The sequence below is a fragment of the Photinus pyralis genome, unplaced genomic scaffold (genome assembly GCF_008802855.1).
Source record: "Photinus pyralis isolate 1611_PpyrPB1 unplaced genomic scaffold, Ppyr1.3 Ppyr1.4_LG2, whole genome shotgun sequence".
Taxonomy (NCBI): Eukaryota; Metazoa; Arthropoda; class Insecta; order Coleoptera; family Lampyridae; genus Photinus; species Photinus pyralis.
This window is the reverse complement of record NW_022170403.1, coordinates 36,415,328-36,435,402: the sequence shown is the minus strand read 5'-3', so window position 1 is coordinate 36,435,402 and position 20,075 is coordinate 36,415,328. Positions and strand designations below refer to the sequence as shown.

General features: G+C 39.3%; 2 protein-coding genes across 5 annotated transcripts; one reads left to right on the top strand and one right to left on the bottom strand.

Moving 5' to 3' along the window:
- Positions 1-3,506: 3,506 nt before the first annotated feature.
- LOC116165024 (putative fatty acyl-CoA reductase CG5065) lies at positions 3,507-9,715 on the bottom strand. 2 transcript variants are annotated; one of them, XM_031479292.1, is made up of 7 exons: positions 9,492-9,715; positions 8,938-9,448; positions 8,804-8,887; positions 8,645-8,753; positions 4,155-4,664; positions 3,960-4,105; positions 3,507-3,740 (listed from the first exon to the last, which is right to left on the bottom strand). In XM_031479292.1, exons 1-6 carry the CDS (start codon positions 9,678-9,680, stop codon positions 3,973-3,975), a joined length of 1,536 nt encoding a protein of 511 aa, XP_031335152.1. In that variant the 5' UTR covers positions 9,681-9,715; the 3' UTR covers positions 3,507-3,740; positions 3,960-3,972. The 2 variants fall into 2 exon arrangements, with proteins under 2 accessions (XP_031335152.1, XP_031335151.1); XM_031479291.1 differs by having other exon boundaries at positions 3,507-4,105.
- On the top strand, positions 9,562-18,808 carry LOC116165023 (axonemal 84 kDa protein-like). 3 transcript variants are annotated; one of them, XM_031479289.1, is made up of 12 exons: positions 9,706-10,147; positions 10,201-10,449; positions 16,141-16,356; positions 16,408-16,607; positions 16,658-16,824; positions 17,084-17,275; positions 17,324-17,488; positions 17,538-17,931; positions 17,980-18,133; positions 18,181-18,241; positions 18,296-18,558; positions 18,604-18,808. In XM_031479289.1, the coding sequence occupies exons 1-12, from the start codon at positions 9,791-9,793 to the stop codon at positions 18,739-18,741; spliced, it is 2,556 nt and encodes an 851-aa protein (XP_031335149.1). In that variant the 5' UTR covers positions 9,706-9,790; the 3' UTR covers positions 18,742-18,808. The 3 variants fall into 3 exon arrangements, with proteins under 3 accessions (XP_031335150.1, XP_031335149.1, XP_031335148.1); XM_031479290.1 differs by lacking the exon at positions 9,706-10,147 and adding an exon at positions 9,562-9,699 and having other exon boundaries at positions 17,538-18,133; XM_031479288.1 differs by having other exon boundaries at positions 17,538-18,133.
- The last annotated feature ends 1,267 nt before the right edge of the window (positions 18,809-20,075 follow it).

Here is a 20,075-nt window from a genome sequence, read left to right as displayed (position 1 = left end):
GTAATATTTTATTTCGCCGAAACTCCGTGAGATAACGCTGGTGTACATTCTAAAATATCTAAAAAAATCTGAAATACATAAAAAATTCTAGAAATTCTAAAAAATCTGAAATATCAAAAAAATTCAAGAAAGTTTTAAAAAATAATAAATTCGAAAATATCCTAAAAAAAGTCTAATCATATCTAAAGAATTCTAGAGATGTCTGAAAAATTTTAGAAAAATTCTGGAAATTTCTACATAATGCTACAATTCTACAGTGATTTTCCTTTCGGAGTAAACCACTTCAAATTTGTACACTAACATTCTAAAAAATTCCAGAAAATTTAAAAAAATTCTAAAATATCTCAAAAAAATTTTGAAATACCTAAAAACTTTTAGAAACATTCTAAAAAAATCTCAAAAAAAATTAGTAAATTCTAAAGAAATTAAAAAAAAATCTGATTAAAAAATTTAAGGACATAATTCTAAATTAATTCCAAAAAAAATATCTAAAAAAAGTCTAATATCTAGATTTCTAAAATATTTTAGAAAAATTCTGGAAAATTCTACCAAATGCTGGTAGTGTATATCAAAATTCTACAGTGATTTTCTCTTCGGGGTAAACAAATTTGTGTACACTAAAATTCTAAAATATTCCAGAAAATTAAAAAAAATTCTAAAATGTCTCAAAAAATTTTTGAAATACCTAGAAAATTCTAAAAAAATCTGTAATATAATTTTTTAAAAATCTTCGGGATGAACCTCTTCTAATTTGTATACACTAAAATTCTAAAAATTCCAGAAAATTAAAACCCAAATTCTAAAATATCGAAAAAATTGTAGAAAAATTTTAAAAAAATCTGAAATATCAAAAAGTTTTTAGGAAATTCTAAAAAAATTTAGAAAAATTCAAAAAAATTAATGAAATCTGGTAAAAAAATCAAGTTTAAAAAAATTCTAAATTCTAAAATATCCAAGAAAAGTCTAATTGTATCAAAAAAATTCTGGAAATTTTTAAAAATACTAGTAGCGTACAACAAAATTCTACAGTGATTTTCCCTTCGGAGTAAACCACTTTAAATTGTGATATAAACTGTGATATTATTTGTCTGTTAGTAATTATGTGTATTTGACATGTCCTATACCTACCACGGTCCATGGAATAAAAAAATATTATTATTATTATTATAAAAAATTCCAGATTTCTAAAAAATTTTAGAAAAATTCTGGAAAATTCTACAAATTGCTAGTAGTGTACACCAAAATTCTACAGGGATTTTCCCTTCGGGGTAAACCACTTCAAATTTGTATACACTATTATTCTAAAAAATTCCAGAAAATTAAAAAAAATTCTAAAATATCTCAAAAAATTTTTGAAACACCTAAAAAATTCTAGAAAAATTCTAAAAAAATCTGAAATATCAAAAAAATTTTAGGAAATTCTAAAAACATTTTAAAAATTTTTTTTAAAATTCAATGACATTTTAAAACATTTTAAATTAATTCTAAAAAAAATTACTAAAAAAAGTCTAATCAATAATCATATCTAAAAAGTTCTAGAGATTTAGAATTCTGGAGAATTTTACAAAATGCTAGTAGTGTACACCACAATTCTACAGTGGATTTTCCCTTCGGGGTGAACCACATTTCCTTCACACTATGCAGACTAATTTAGAAAATGCTGATATAAAAATTGTGACTGTGGTAAAATGACAGTATTGTGTTTAAAGATTAAAGTATTTACGTTGAAATATCTAAAAATATTTAGAAAATTTTAAGAAATTCTAAAAAATTCTTAAGAAATTCTAGGACATTCTAAAAAATTCTGAAATACCAAATAAATTCTGGAAAATTATAAAAAAATATTAAAATATCTGAAATATTAAAAAATGAAATATATAAAAAATGCTAGAAACATTTTAGGAAAAATCTGAAATATCTAAAGAATTGTAGAAAGTTCTGAAAAATTCTGGAAAATTCTAAAAAAAATTCTAAAAAAATCTGAAATATTTAAAAAAATTCTAGAAAATTCTAGAAAATTTAGAAAAATTCTAAAATGTCTAAAAAATCAGCAATACCTAAATAATTGCAGAAAATTCTGAAAAATTATAAAAAAACAAATTAAAATATGTGAAAAATTAAAAAAAAATCTGAAATATCAACAAAATTCTGGAAAATTATTTTAAAAAATGTTAACATTTCTGAAAAATTCAAGGAAATTCTAAAATATCTCAAAAATCTAGAATACCTAAAATATCCTGAAAAATTTTGGAAAATTATAAAAAAAAGTTTAAAATATGACAAATTCTAAAAAATCAAATATTTAAAAAACTCCAGAAAATTCTAAACTATCTAAAAAATTGTAAAAAAATATGAAATGTAAAAAATCTAGAAAATTAAAAAAAAATCGAAAAAAATTCTAAATAAATTCTTAACTATCTATAAAAAAGTATAAAATATCTAAAAAATTTAGAAATTTCCAAAAAAATTAGGAAAATTCTACAAAATGCTAGTAGTGTACACCAACATTCTACAGTGATTTTCCCCTCGCGGTAAACCACTTGTAATTTGTTTACACTAAAGTTCTAAAAGAAATTCTTTAGTGTACATGAAAAACGTTTGAAAACCCTTAAAGATTCTCTTTAAAAGAATAGGATATTATAAGTAGAAATTCATTTGCTCAAAGCAACTTACAAAGCTCTTAAATACCCTTAAACACTTGCTCTCATACGATCTTAAACATTGTTTAGCATCTACAAATATAAAATCTCATGGGAGATCTTAAAGACACAACATTTAAAGGGAAGCGGGCCTTCTTCACAATGACATCTAGTGACGTGCCCTAACAACCAACAGAAAACCCGCATTTCGGTTTTTCCAGTCAGCGCAAATGGAACGAACGCAACTTTTAGATCCGAAGAGATCGTGGCAACCGCGCTCGCATTAACCAATACCTTTCTTATCGCCAGACTTACTTTCGTTCATGTTTGCTATGAAGCGGTGTACATGTGGAGATCTCTTTGCATTTCCCTCATTCACTTTTAGCGCATTTCTTAAGAACCTAATCTTGATCGTTGTGGGCCCTTCTACGCCTTCGTACGGATCTGTTCAATCAATCAACTAACGGCTTCTCAACCAATGACAACGACAGAAACCCAAATTGACAGGTTTTATATCAAACCCACGTAGATTCATTTCCCACGGACTCGGCAAAACAAGATCGATAACGGCGGACCTTTCGTTATGTCGCCACGGTTTGGGTCCTTTGACATTCACTCGACAGGACCGTACCCAGAAACCATTCGCCCAAAATACAAGAAAACGTTTGATGGGGCCCGCTGAATAATGATAATACACTCGATATTTTGCTTAGGTACCCCTTTTCAAAAAACCGCGCAAGCCCAAAGAAATTCAACCTAAATTGGAAGAAACCACACTAAAATACGGCTGAACGCGCCCAATGTTTACACAACCAATACTCGCCATTTTTAAATTACATCAGCGCCTCTTTATTTGAATCGAGAAAACACTGTCAAATGGTGTCTCTATTTACGCCAACGGTACTTGTAGCTTAAATTTTGAAAACGGACATCTCAAATGTATACAAAACACAAACACATTATAAAGAAATGCAAGGATTACTATCCGCATTAAATAACACAGAAAAACTTAATCTACACAACACGCTCTCTCGACGACACCTCAAACCAAGACGGCTGTACAGTAAGGAGCGTTCGCTGGACGGCGGCTTTCCTCTTCATCTAAAAACAAGCGCTGTTGCCAGCTCTCAAAAATAACGTTGAAGTATCTAGATCTTATTAAAAATAAAATAGTGTTATTCTGCTTTTTTAGTATCTTTTTTCTTTGAGTAAACTATCTTTATTGCTTCTTTTTGTTTTTCTTTGTTAAGCAATTTCTGTAGTAATCATTATGCATTTAAGAAAGATGGTTTGGAACAAAGGTGATGGTTGCTAACGTACCTACAAAAACTAATTATATTAAAATGGCCTCGTAAAAATCGACCAGTTTCGTTCCCAAGTATCCCATAAGGTTGACCTTGCAAGTACAGTACCACACAATGAGTGCCAGGACGAGGATGCGGACCACACGATCCAATATGTACATACTAAAACCAAAGAGTCAAATTTGGTACTCGGGAGTAAAGCGTAACGTACCGATATAAGTTCCGCTTCGCCTGCTCAGGATTGTAGTCGTGCTCCTTCAGGAGATACAGAGGGACGTATTTCATGCAATTGAAGAAGTAGTCATCGACGTTGAAATTGTACCTGTCGTAACCGAAATCCTCCGCCTCCTCGGGGAGTAGTCTCTCTTCTAAGGCCAATAACTTATAGTTCGGAAACGACCACTGATACGTAATGAAGTGGTGGAGAGCGATGTTCGCAATGTAGATGCGTCTTTGGATTTTCACTAAGAGCGGTTTGTGATTGAGCAGTCGCAGGATCGAGTCGATCACTACGGCCGGCAGAAGATGGAGGAAGATAACGTTAAGGTAATACCACAATCTGTACGGAGTCACCCCTCCGCCTGGATACCATAGCATAGTGCTAAGCGGTACTTCCCACATGTGCTTCTTGGCCATATCGATTAGCTCCTTCATGGTGATCGGATACAGGTCGTTGTTGCTACAGTTGTAGAATGACACGTCAAGCTTTTCTTTCGGATCTCTGCAATGGAGATTTGTAGCATTTATAGCAATTCCATCAAAGAAGGAGGCATGGTATTGTTTCGAGCAACTTTGGAGCTGGAAGGTGTCTAGGTATGGGGCGCTAAGACGGTTTGGAAGGTATAATAACTATAGGGTGCACAGGCTGATCTCATTATAGAGCAGGTTTATCCAAAACTTGATTGGTCAATTGCATTTTGGGTTTCCCAATAGTTTTGTTGCCCAACAGTGGACGGATACGGTAATGGACGATTAAGTCCGTGAGAAACGTTAGTTGCGGCAGTCTGGCGGGAGATATGCTGGAATAAATGGGTTACACGTGCAAGGTTCTGACGACCACGCGGCGTAGCCTGAGAACCGCGCTCTTCTAACTCTTAAAGACGCTCAGAAGCGGATACGAGATTTATTTAGAGACTCATAAAACCTCTTGAAGGCCCTAGACAACACTTTTAAGCTTTCACAAAACTTAATAAGGTTCTTTGATTGTTCTGAATTACTGAAATACAAAAACTCTTATAGACACTAACATCCAATGAAAATCTTCCAATGTCTGTATGTATTTTGAAAACATTGGGGGTCAATAGCCGCTTGGCCACTGGTTTGAAAACTCAGTTCTGCGTGGCAGACAGACAGACGCCGGAAAATCGAGCACACAAGCGTTACATCAACTTCGTTGTGGTACGCTAACAAACAATAGCGCATAAGATTTTCAAGTAAAAATAATCTGAGCAGAAAATACAACAAAAATAGCAAAAAAGGAGCTTCACACTTTAAAATACCATATCATGCAAATTTTTGTATGGAATATGATTTCTGATTGGAAAATAGCAACTCTACAGGGTGTATCAGAGTAGGATATTGTATGTGTAACTTTACAGTCATTGAAGATAGAGATCGAGGAATAAATTGCTGGTGGAATTTCAACCGGATCCACCGCATTGATAAATAAATTATAGTGCCATCTAGTATGACAGATTGCGACTATTAGCCGTTCTGAAATCAACCGTCAGACGATTGAATAATTTGAGTAATTCGACTGAACGGAAAATTATTAAATCGGATACTCCCTTGATTGATTTGGGTACGTTTGGGTTACTTCATCGATCGAATTACACACGTCGAGTGGACACTTCCTTACTTGAAGTCAATTTTGGAACTCAACGTCAAACTATTACACCCATTTTGGAAAAACACATGGGCCGGGAGGTAGCGTAGGTATTCTCGTACGATTAGGGCCTTGTGCGCGGGCGCACCGTTCTGTTGAAATCAACAATTTCCAGCTTTCCAACAGGTTCCATGCAGAACTGGATGGTGATTTTTGTGATTTTTTTTAGCGACATCTCGACTAACCCACTCATTAGCGAAGTGAACAACAGCAAACATTTGATAACCCAGAGCGACGACTCCTCGAAGGACAAACAAGAGCCCAAGGAATACAAAAGTGATACCTTTAAAACCTAGGCAGAGTAGAGGTCTGACCTACCCCATCAGATTTACTCTGACTAGGTTTGTGTCAAACTCGTCTCTTCGGCTCGCTCGGCACTGGTTTTAAAACTCACTTCACAGACCCAGGCAAAGTAGATGTCTGATTTAGCCCATCAGACATTTACTCTGCCTAGGCCTGATTTTAAAACTCGCTTAATTCCGAGCGCGCCGAAGGTGAGTTCGGCACAAACCTACTCAGAGTAAGGGCCTGACTTACCCCATCCGACCTTTGCTATGCCTATGTTTTATAGTTTCAAAGTCAGTGCCGAGCGAGCCGAAAGCGAGTTCGGCACAAACCTAGGTAGAGTAAAGGTCTGACTTACCCCATCAGACCTTTGCTATGCCTAGGTTTTATAGTTTTAAAATCAGTGCCGAGCGAGCCGAAAGCGAGTTCGGCACAAACCTAGGCAGAGTAGAGGTCTGACTACAGTGACTACACCATCAGACCTTTACTCTGTGTAAAACTAGTGTCAAGCGAGCCGAAGGCGAGTTCGGTACAAACAAGTCAGACCTTTGCTATGCCTAGGTGTTATAGTTTTAAAATCAGTACCGAGCGAGCCGAAAGCGAGTTCGGCACAAACCTAGGCAGAGTAGAGGTTTGACTTACACCATGAGACCTTTACTCTATGTAAAACGAGTGCCGAGCGAGCCGAAGACGAGTTCGGTACAGACCTAGGTAGAGTAAAGGTCTGACTTACCCCATCAGACCTTTGCTGCCTAGGTTTTATAGTTTTAAAATCAGTGCCGAGCGAGGCGAAAGCGAGTTCGGCACAAACCTAGGCACAGTAGAAGTCTGACTTACACCATCAGACCTTTACTCTGTGTAAAACTAGTGCCGAGCGAGGCGAAGGCGAGTTCGGTATAAACCTAGGCAGAGTAAAGGCCTGACTTACCCCATCAGACCTTTGCTATGCCTAGGTTTTATAGTTTTAAAATCAGTTCCAGGCGAGCTAAAAGCGAGTTCGGCACAAACCTAGGCAGAGTAGGGGTCCTTTACTCTATCTAAAACTAGTGTCAAGCGAGCCGAAGGCGAGTTCGGTACAAACCTAGGTAGAGTAAAGGTCTGACTTACTCCATCAGACCTTTACTATGCCTAGGTTTTATAGTTTTATAGTGTTAAAATCAGTAACGAGCGAGCCGAAAGCGAGTTTTGCACAAACCTAGGCAGAGTAGAGGTCTGACTACACCATCAGACCTTTACTCTGTGTAAAACTAGTGTCAAGCGAGCCGACGGCGAGTTCGGTACAAACCTAGGCAGAGTAAAGGTCTGACTTACCCATCAGACCTTTGCTATGCCTAGGTTTTATAGTTTTAAAATCAGTGCCGAGCAAGCCGAAAGCAAGTTCGGCACAAACCTAGGCAGATTAAAGGTCTGACTACACCATCAGACCTTTACTCTGTGTAAAACTAGTGTCAAGCGAGCCGAAGGCGAGTTCGGTACAAACCTAGGTAGAGTAAAGGTCTGACTTACCCCATCAGACCTTTGGTATGCCTAGGTTTTATAGTTTTAAAATCAGTGCCGAGCGAGGCGAAAGGGAGTTCGGCACAAACCTAGGCACAGTAGAAGTCTGACTTACACCATCAGACCTTTACTCTGTGTAAAACTAGTGTCAAGCGAGCCGAAGGCGAGTTCGGTACAAACCTAGGTAGAGTAAAGGTCTGACTTACCCCATCAGACCTTTGGTATGCCTAGGTTTTATAGTTTTAAAATCAGTGCCAAGCGAGCCGAAGGCGAGTTCGGTATAAACCTAGGCAGAGGAAAGGTCTGACTTACCCCATCAGACCTATGCTATGCCTAGGTTTTATAGTTTTAAAATCAGTGCCGAGCGAGCCGAAGGCGAATTCGGTACAAGCCTAGGCAGAGTAAAGGTCTGACTTACCCCATGACACCTTTGCTATACCTAGGTTTTATAGTTTTAAAACCAGTGCCAAGCGAACTGAAAGCGAGTTCGGCACAAACCTAGACAGAGTAAAGGTCTGACTTACCCCATCAGACCTTTCCTCTGCTTATGTTTTATAATCAGTACCGAGCGAGCCGCAAGCGAGTTCGGGACAATCACAAACCTAGGCGAAAGCGGGTTTGTCACAAACCTAGGCATAGTAAAGGTCTGACTTACCAGAGTAGAGGAATGACTACACCATCAGACCTTTGCTCTACTTAGGTTTATAGTTATAAAAGCAGTGCCGAGCGACGCGAAAGCGAGTTCGGCATACACCTAGGCAGAGTAAAGGTCTGACTGATTTGCATTTTGAAATAATTTCCTGACCACTAGAATGACAGATATAGGAAAGTAGGTGGGGGGGGGGGGGCTGACCTCCTCTTGACGTCTATTGGGCGCCCATACCCTTGCTATCTATATTTCCTGTATTTGTGCGTTAGAAACGTTGGTAAGGGTGACAGCGCCCCCTCTCGCCAATTTAGAAAAAAATCACCACAAGTAAATAACGCGTAACTAGGCAACGCCCACAACCTTTATTTAATCAATGTCTACTTACTTCGACGTACCTTTAGTCCATGCAGCGAGCAGCAAGGCACGAACGCAAGTGTCTACGGGCATATAATCCGCCTTCAGATCCGGATTCGTGCAACAGGTCCTTAAGATACCTTAAACGACAAGATTTACTGAATGTCGATGTACCGCGTGTAAGGACTACCTTTTCCCGACGCTATCAATAGACCGATGGGTCCATTGAAGTTATCAAGCCATCCGGCTACGGGATCGTTTCGTGTCGCTATCACTAAAACGCTCGCTTAACTACAAAACTCGAGGATCGCTCGTCTCGCTTACCAATCGACGGACGGAAGACGACAGCGGGGATCTTGCCGGTGCACAAATCGGTGACGCAGTGTTCCGCCAGGGACTTGGAGAAGGTGTAGGTGTTCGGGAGGGCGCCGATGTACTTCTCGGTGAGCACCTGCAGGTGGTGTTCGTCGATGTTCTCGGCGATCTCGATCGTCTTTCTCCAATCGGCGTGAGGGGGGTAGAGCCGTTCGTCGACCACCTGGTGATCGACGTTGCAGTAAGTGGTGGAGATGTGAAGGAAGACGTCTATTTTTTTCATTTTAAGCACGAGGTTGAGAAGCTCGCGCGTGCCTCGGGTGTTCATTAAGACCGCGTACTTCAGGGTGTCGTCGAAGCGTACCGAGGCGGCGCCGTTGAATACCACCGAGACGTTTTCGATTAGGAGATCTTCGTCGGACTTGGAGAGTCCCATCCCCAACTCGGTGACATCGCCATTGATTAATCTAAGCTTATCGCCGATCGCATTTGGATACTCCAATTTTAGTTTGTCGAAGAGCTAAAACGAGGGATGGAGCTTGATGGGGCAACGTTGCACTTACCGGAAGGTCCGTGATCGCTTTGATGCGTTCTTCGGGGCTCTGACCCTTTTTCGACCGAATTAGAATGTAGAGTTTATCGATTTTCGGGCACGATCGTAGCAGCTTCTCGATTAAGACTTTACCGATGAAGCCGGTAGCACCGGTTACAAGAATGGAGCGTCCAGCGTAAAATTCTCTGATACTTGCCATGTCGTCAAAGCAACTGAAGGTGAGCGCGTCCAAAATGATAATTTATTTCCAAAATTTAGGAAAGTCATCGTTTGAAACAAACGCCTATTGTTCTTGACATTTGCATAAAAATGAGCGGAAAGAAAGAGGGGGCGCAATTTAAATTTGTTCGCAAGGTCATAGGTCCATTGACTTTCCGACGTAGATCAGCCCTTCGACTGCGAGGGGGCGGCGGCAGTAAAAGACACGTGGGGGACCTTGACGAAAAGGTACAATCGGCGCTGCGAATTTACCCGGCATCGTCGACGCTGATACAGAAGAGCATTAGCAAATTCATCGAGGACCACCACGAGCACGATGCCGACAGTTGGACTTGGGAATCGTACACGCCCGAGGAGTCCATCAAGGAGGAGGAACGCGAGAAAGCGAAAAAGTCGAAGAAGGGAAAGAAGGCCGCCGAGACCTCGCCGGCGATCGACAACGATGAAGCATATTGCGCCGCTAACGGTGTCGCCCTCAAAGTAATCGCGACTTTTTTTAGGGCAAGAAGAAGAAGAAAGAGGCGCTGACCGCCGCCGAGTTGCGATTGGCCGAACAGGCCGCGCGCGAGGAGGAGGAGGCCGAGCGGTTGCGGTTGAAGCAGGAGCAAAAGATCGCGGCGGAAAAGGAGAAGAAGGAGACGGCGGAGCAGGCACTTAGGACCGAGCAGTTGCAGTCGTCTTTGCACTTGATCGACACGATTTCGAAACGCTACGTCGAGGCGGGATGGAAGCAACGGGACGAAATTGAGGTAATTCGTCGAAACGCGATCATTTAGGAACCAGCGCCATTGGCTGCGACCTTGCTCCTGGCTCCTATCCATTGGAGAGGAACAGCTATTTTTGCTGCAGTGATCTTCGTCACACTCAGGTGGTGCTCAAGGTGCCCGCGATTTATATTCCGCTCCTACTTTTCCGCACTCATTTGTGCGCTCCCCAATATAATTTTTTAAAAATCTTTTTTATATATTTTTTAACCTTTTTTGATTTTTTTAATCACTTTAATACCCTAAAAACGTGTTGAAAATGGGACACCATGTAACGTGTGTCAGCTGTTTTTAAAGATAGAGATTTGCAGTTTCCGCGACGCTGGCCATTTTTAATACCACAAACAGAATAAATCTGGCTGCGTATGTTTCTGAGATACAAGGTGAAAACAAAAAGTTTGACTTTTCGGAATGTTATATATTTTACTACCCATGTAAAATCCATTACCAATGGATATATTTCTTGCAGACGTCTCAATCGCCCTTTGTAAATACCCTCTTCCGACAATCCGCTCTTGAGGTATAAGGGAATATACCCGATCACGATAAGAGGTCAAGGAGGAGGACTATCGTTGGTAGAAATTAATTCCTTTCGTTGAGACCTTTCATTAGAGTACCCCATGAAGGATAAAACTAGTTGCAGTCGAGGGGGCAGATCTGGTATGAGATATAGGGTCGCTGATAAGTCTGCAAAAGGTCAATTGTCGGGGAAAATATACAAAAAAGTTCTATGCAAAAGTTTTAGAGTTTTTCAATGTCTACTAAACAGTAATAATTTTAATTATACAGGGTTGGTCACAAAGGCGTGGCACAGCAAAATTGCAATTTTTTAAATGGATCACTCTGTATATTATTCGAAATTGCAATTCTTCTCTCTATTTTAAGCAAAATTTGTAAGAAGAAGAAAATTGGGAGAAGAATTGACATATTGAATTATATACAAGGCGTTCTATTTAAAAAAAATGCAATTTTGTTGTGCCACGAAGTTATGGCCAACCCCGTATATTTAAAATTAAAGAACCATAAAACTTTTTTGATATCTTGTGTATTTTACTCGATAATCCACCGTTTCCAGACTTATCAGCGACCCTGTATAATTATGTAAAAAATATAGGTTGTGCTACATCAATCTAATTACGAAAAAAATGCAAAAATTGACGTTAAGATATACAGCGTGTTGCATTTGAAAAACACCAACTTTGGATCAAATCTCACAAACGGTGGTCTACTACCCCACTGGATTCTAAGTAAAATATCCAAAATATGCAGTTTTCACTTTTTTTCTATCTTACATGCGGGTAGCAAGACACAATAACATCCCAAAAAGTAAAACTTTTCGTTTTCCCCCCGTATCTCTCAGAAACAAACTTAGCTAGATTGATTCTGTTTCTCTGTCTCTGTCTCTATCTCTAAAAACAACTGAGATATTGTGCAGTTTCAACCGAAATAGGACACATCGGTACAATTTTGTTTCAAGAACTGAACGTCGAAGTAGTTTTTACAATAAGGATGTACAGGGTGTCCCGTTTTCGATATTAGATTCGATTATAGAGTATCTCCGTGATTGTTAGTGATATCATGTGCTCTATTTGGGTCAAACTTGAAATGGTAAAATAAAAGTTGGAAAATATGCACGCACATAAAAAATAATCAATTTAAGGATAACCCTATATTTTCTTAACTACATAAGAGATATACAAAAAAAAATCACAAAAGATTCTTTATAATGTTTGTTGAATGTTGTTTTCATAATAAGTATACGGGGTCAGGTAAAAATAATAATAATAAGTGACATTTATTAGATTACTGGAAGTACAGAAGGAAATAAACATAAAATAAACATTCAATTGGATAATAAACTACTATATTTAAAATTAAATGAAAAATGAAATTATTGTTCCGTAATCTAACGGGGCGAAGTTCAGTTCTGTGATGAGATACCCTAGAACTGCTTGTTATCGCACCGAACCTTATTTGTTAAATAGAACACCCCGTACATTTTAATCTAAAAAAATGCATATTAAATTCTCTTTTCGAAAATATAACACTAAAAAAATCAAAATTGATTCAAAATGATTATTAGAATTCTTAGAAAAATTCTCAACAATCAAATTCTTGTGTATGCTTTGAATCAGTGAACCTTTTTTTAATTTTTTTAAATATTTTTTTAATCTTTCTGAATCTTTTTTGGGTATTTTTGAATCACTTGAATCTTGTTTTAATATCATCCGTGGTATGTAATATCTTTGAAAAGAGAATTTAGCAACTTGCTTTTGTTCTATTAAAAAAATTAAGTTAGGTTCGATAACTTGTTTACCTGACCCCGTATACAGACCTACTTTTTCTGCACTGATCTTCGTCGCACTCAGGTGGTGCCCAAGGTGCCCGCGATTTATATTCCGCGCCTACTTTCCCGTACCCATTTGTCATATCCCATCTTCATTCCATCAGGGCACAATTGAAATAATATAGGGCGCAAAATGTGACCTGAATTGCGCCCAATTCGTCGATAACTTTCCTACTTCCAATGAATGCGACCATTGTAACCTTTAGGGCGCATAATTGAACCTTAATTCTCGTATTGGGAAATATACTGTTTGTAGAAATCCTTAACTGCTAAACTACTAATACGCTTCGGTAATAGCTATATACAGGGTGTCCCATTTTCGACACGTAATAAAAAAGTAATATAGGCATCAACGCCGTTTGTTATTGTTTTCCGTTTGTCAATTTTTGTTGTTGTCGTTCGACTGTTATGTGATTGTAGTTGGGATGGTTTTTAAGTAACGTTGGAATTTTATAAAATTCGAAAAACTAAAGGAAAAGAATTTTGATTCGGCTCAAAAAAGCACCAATATATCGATTGTCCCTTTTTTACTCAAACTCGGCGTATAGGTTGGTAGACTTCGCTAGGTTAGATCGACAGCTTTCCAAAGTTACCCATAAACCCCCATCTACGACGCATCGTTCTCGAGATATCGCGATTTATGTATTTTCGGTGGGTGGTGTCAAATTGCAAATCGCTGTATCTCGGTTCTTTACCATCCAATCTCGTGCAAATTAGGTATTCAGAGGTTTGGGTAGTCGGGGCATCCATTCCCGTCCTTTCTGAGTAATTCTCCGATCCGTAATTCTTCAGACATACCGGAGAAAACCAAAAAAGTGTCAATTTCAGAATGTCCCTATATTTTCTATGTTTATTACAAATGTCTCTTTATAATGATTCATTTTAATCTGCCGTTTACGGGGTCAGGCAAAAAAGTTATCGGACTTAACCTTACTTGTTAAATAGAACACCCCGTACATTTTAATCTTAAAAAAATAGCATATTAAATTCTCTTTTCGAAAATATAACACTAAAAAATTCAAAATTGATGCAAAAAGATTATTTTAAAATTCAACAATCAAATTTTTGTGTATTCTTTGAATCATTTGAACTTTTTTTAATTTTTTAAAATATTTTTTTAAATCTTTTTTAGTATTTTTGAATCACTTGAATCTTGTTTTAATATCATCCGTGGTATGTAATATCTTTAAAAAGAGAATTTAACAACTTACTTTTGTAAAAAAATTAGGTTAGGTTCGATAACTTTTTTACCTAACCCCGTTTACGTTGAAAACACAACAATGTGTTATAAAGAAACTGTCGTAATAAACTTTTTGATGTCTCTTTTAACTAAGAAAATATGGAGTCATTCTGAAATAGACCATTTGTTGAGTTTCCCCTGTATCTTTTAAGCGAGCTAATATTTTCAAATTTTGATTGTACCATTTTAAATTTTACCCAAAAAGAGAGCATGGGTTTCCCAGCATATTTTGACCTCCACTTTAGAGTTTTGTATTTTATCTCGGCAACAACATACATTTTCAATATCGTTGTAATGGGACACCCTGTATATTTTTATAGTTTCATTCACATGCGGTTCAAAGCAACTGCATACATTACGATAGTAAACAAAATTGATGACTATAAGTTAGTATAAATTATCATATTTAAGATTACAATAGCTGCTCAAAGTGACCTCCATTGTTGTCTATGCATATAAACTAATCTCCTCTTCAAATTTTCTAATCGGTAACCAACGCTTCACCATCACCATTGTAATACAATGCTATTATACTATCAGGGGCCCCCTCTAAAAATATACAGTGTGTCCCATTCAAGGTATTGAAAACGTATTTTCTTGGGCACTCCCTGTATACTTATTGTTACTTACTATATTTTAGTTACCATTCGCACATTTGCTAAACTTCTTTTTGTGTTTTTCCAAAATTAATGAGAAATCCTGTACAAAATTTTGGGCGCAAAGTAGTATTTGAATTGCGCATAATTGGCGCCTAATTCGTGTGTAGCTCACTACCAACTTAATGGATGTTTTCGATTAGGCCAATTTAATTTTCCGCACAGCTTACCTTCTTATGATGTGCGCCATTTTTAGCGGAGCATAATTGGCGCTTTTATATCAAGAGAAGTGTACTTTGTGGATATCCACAATTATTGATAAACGTCTGTGAGTTGAATGAGTTTTTACAATAAGAATGTACAACCATGTTTTATAATTAGGGCATATTGGCGCTCAAAATTATTGTTATCATTACTGTACCAGCAGCCCAACAGACAGGCCGATGTCATTTTCAACATCCCACCTTTTATTAAAGCGCACAATGTTAATTTAACGGCGCATAACTGGAGCTTAATCCTTAGACCAAGGACAGATTTTTGTGTGAATATCTACAACTGCTAAACCTTTACAGATCGACGGTCACAATACGAATTGCGCATAACTGGAGCTTAAATCTCAAGCACGTGACAATAGATACGAACTTAACTGAATAAGTAGATCTATTACAATTGCAAGTTGTATCGTGAATGCGTAGTTAGACTCTATCAGGGGACAAAATGCTATATTAATGGCGCATAATCGGCATCTAATTAATGGATAACTAGTTTACTACTTACTTTTTATTAAGGCACACAATGATATTTTAAAGGCGTCTTGTCGTTCCTGCTTAAAATAGCGCATGCTTGGTACCCGCAATTTATTTTAGAGTGAACGCAACTAATTCGAACTAATTTCTATTAACAGTTACCCCTCTGCTACAACGCACAATTTTATCGACGCATAATTAGCAGTGCCCGGACAACGCACTTGACGCTCTGGCGGTCTAAATCCAAATGCCCTACCGCTATCTCTCCTGGACGTGTCCCTACTCTTTTTTTAATTTTCTAACACGCCTACAAAATGTAGCTAATATGTTAAATCGGCCATAATTAATCATTAACCAATCGGTTTCGTTTCCTTAATTATTACGTAAGTAAACGTCCTTGACGAAGAACATTTTAATTGGCACCTTCCAACAATTAGACTGGGTTTATATTGATCTGTTAAATTAAACACAGCAAGAAGGCGCATAATTTGCTCCTAAACTAATTCGGTTATAATATTTCTAATATGATACTGACAATAAGGAAGAAGCCCATAGTTGCAATTTAACAGCGCATACTTTGCGCTTAATTTTTGCGCCGGGAAAATTTGCCGAATTTGACTAAAATCGCCAAGCACCGCATAATTTTGCGGAATAAAATTCTATTTTTAATTGGCGCCTATAATGTGTAAATCTCCAACGTATCCCACAAAACTGGAAGCAAAACGGCGCATAATTTAATTGTTTTAGTGGGTCCAGTATTTGAAGTGCGACGGTTTGCCCAACCCCTGCCTGTGCGGCCAGATGAGCACTTACTTGCAACTGTGGGACGAGACCATCGAGAACACCACCATGGAACAGGCAACGTCACGCACAAGCGAGGTGCTGAAACTCTTGGAGGAGTTGACCAACTTCGTCGACAATCCTTTGGGCGCCTCGAGTAGAAAAATTGAAAATTGGCGCTGGGTGCGTTTTGCAGTTTCGCCCGTTTGATCGGCGACGCATTTTTCATTGTAGATCTGCGGTTTGTTCCGCGAACGGCAGCAGAGAAGCTTGGACATCGCCTCGTATAGGATTCTGCGAGATATCTCCAACAAGATGAATAACATTCAGTTGGTCAAGGCGGATTTTAATATTGTCGAGGAGCAGTTCACGATCTGCCTGTGGACTATGGTCTCAGTGCCTAAGTCGTACCCCAATCCTCGCGCACCTCCAAGGTCCACCATCTTTTTTCAGGTACATTTAACGACTATAGTTTCCGTTGCAGGCCCCGAGTCGAAGTGGCGTTCCCTCAACTCAAAATGAACGTGCTCCTTCCAGCGATAATCGACTGCTACCTTTTGGCGTTACGTACCATGTACGTGAAGTACGACCACCTCAGCGATTCCTGTGCTAGTTATCACGAACCTGAAATTCCGGACGCGTACAGTGAAAGTAAGGTTAGACGAGACGAGACAGAAAGTAACTGCTTCCACGGTGGGCATGCGTAGTTTATGTGCCCTTTCCCGTCAAAATGACAAAATAGTTCAATCACGATGTAATGTGGACCACAATGGTCTAGTGCTGTAGGTACCCGGCTTCTACTCGGGCGGCTCGGGTTCGATTCTTGGTTCGGAAATTTTTTTTTTACGAGGAAGCAGTTACTCGCTGTAAGCGCGCGTACGAACCACATTGGCTCACTTAAGACTTTTAGATATCTACCACAGCACCCTCAACGAGTGGTATTCGAAGCTGATTTACAAGTACGAGCAATATCGTGTGATAAAAAAAGCTGAAGGTGTATCTGTGCCGAAGCAGGAATACGATCGGGAAGCCGGCATCATGCCGCAGGTGCCTTACGCCAGGATGCCGGTCTCGCCGAGTACTCACATAATCTCCGAGGAAGGTAAATTTACGGATTTCCGGTGGCGCATAATCGGCGCCAAATTTGCAGATGTGCTTTACGGCGAACTTCGCCAGAGCTTTATCACAACTGTGGAACCAAACGTAGTTAACCTACGCAAGCACATTATCCTCGGCGGAATCTTCTTCGTAGAACTCTACTTTCAACCCCCCCAACCCCAACTACTCGTCTCTATGGAAATGTCCATTACACGATGTGAATGCGAGTATCGCGCTCACAGCGGCCTAACTCCGTATCGTTTCAGTACTGGTACCGAAGTTCTTGAAAGAGGTAAAGTTTCGCGTTCCCTACAAAGCTCCCGCGCCTGCGCCCGCACCGAGCTCCACCACCGCCGGCGGCCAACGGAGCGATCCGTCCGAGCTCGAGGCCGAAAACAAGAAGCTCGAGGCCGAAATGGACAAGCTCATCTTCGTCTCGCTCGACCTTCCCGATCACGTCATGTGGCTCGACACGCCCTTCGTGTGCCAATGGCAGCGGGACAGGAACGTCTGGTCGACCGTCGACATTCACGACTTTAAGTACCTCGAGGAGAGCGCCTCGGTGACGTTCCGTACGACGTCGTTCGGCTGTTTCGCGTTCGCGCTCAATCGTCACACGAACCTGCCGTTCCAAACTTGGGACCTCAAACCGGAACTGAAGTTAGGAAATCGCGCCATCTGGCGGTCTTTAACGGTACACTTTTTCAGCGGATCTGTCACCTTGCAACTTACCTCCGCCATTTTGGTGATCGACTTCAATATACTGGGCGATGACATTACCGTAGCGCAGATGCAAAATGCACCGAATCAGGCATTCAAGCCGTACTTGGGGAAGTATTTTAAGCTGCCGAAGCTGAAGAGGGTATCAATCACCCCCACCATTTTTAATCGCCAATTGATTTTTTCTAGATCTTACTGGAGTTAGGTGTAGATGTTTTCCCATGCTTCGACGCATTTTGCTACGTAAAAGGTTTGAGAGGACCGCCCATCAGCGAGTCGGCGTATTTCAACGATTTCGTTTCAGAGTCGTGCGAGAAGCATTGGCCTATGGAAAAGCACGCCTACTACCAGATGGCGCAGCTGAGCTGCTGTTACAATTTCGCTTGGTCGCGATGGAATAGTGTTGTCGGACGGCGCGGCGTTATAATGCAGATGCGCGAGTACAAACCGGAGAGGAATAAGCAAGTTCCGTACTCGATGCTGCATATCACACCGTTGAAGGCGGAGATTATTACGTGCACCGAAGTTAGCCCCGCCTTTTTGCCCGAACCTGCCGAAGGAATGCTCGTACGTGTTAACTGTACGAGACCACCATTTAAAGATTGCTTACAGTTTTATGCAGATTTGTACTCGCTCTTTAAGGGAACGTGCAGCATGATACAAAGGACGAAAGTACAAAATACCTCTCCTCTTTTAATTGGAACCGTCTCCGAGCTTCTACGGTCTACCCGAGTTTTGAGTTTCTCATAGCGACACCTTGCAGTAAATAACTGTACTCGCAACTACACGAAGCAATTAACACTCTACCAAATTATAATTGTACTTTTAATGCCTAGGCTCACATCCTGGTAGACGTAGATTCTTGACCCTGGAACGGAGAACTGGACCCTCGTTCAGGAAATCCCAACGTAAAGATGAGATTCGAGGTCTACCAGTCTCGTAACTATTTGTCTTCACCTCAGTCAATCTCGCTAATCAATATCATTCTTCTTCACCTGGGATTCTTCTCTACACTCTCCCATCCAACAGACCTTCCTCAATTCTCCCCTATTCTCAGCAATACAACTTCACTCCTCACTCTGATACACAAATAAATTATAAAGAAATGCAAAGATTACTATCTGCACCAGAAACAACAAACTCCAAGGGGTCTTTTAAGCAGACACTGAAAACGTTGACTTACCCTATACTTACCGTTGGCAACTCTGGCAAAATAAATCTACAAGCAACCCACCTACCTTTCAAGTCGAAACGATGGACGTTTCGCGGCAATTTGGAATTTGGATGGCAGTCGGCTCGATATGGATGCCACGAATGAACTCCTACGTTGTGTGATCGGTTCTTTATGTGTTGGGACGTGAGACATCATCGGGAAGGGAATTAAATAAAAGACAGAACTTTTGTGCGTAAGAAATGACAAGAACTAATAAATATATTACGCACACCACAAGACCATACCAGGGAAACCTTCTACGGGACAAAAACCCCGGCATATGCCACACAAATACATGAAATAAATCACCTACAGCAATAAAATGCAAGAGAAAATACACATAAAGAAAAATCTCAAATTGTATGATAAAAATCAGATAATCAAATCAAATGCAATTAAACAAGTTCATAAAAACAAAATACACAACATAAATGCAGTGGAAAACATGATAAATCAATTCAGTATGAAAACACATCAAAATACCTGCACGATCAATTGAGCTAAAACAACTCGTAAAATAATAAATGGCATGTACATAGGAAACATGTAAATGGTGTGCCTCTACTCCAGTCTTCATTAACATAATTTTACTTAACACGAAAAGTACATGTGAGAATGCCAATAGCAAGTATTCATGTGAAAATCGATTATCGCTCAAGCAAAACATATTTTAAATAGTGGAAATGTTAATGAGAGGGCCCCTACTCGCATTGCTAAGATGCTAAGAACTGCAATCCGCACGAGACGAGTAGGCAACAGATACAGCGAAAGATCGAACTGTATTAGGTACCTACTTCACGGAGACAGAATGAACCACTCGCACACCGAAACATCAAATGAGAGAGCCCCCCTTCGTATAGGTAACGCACAA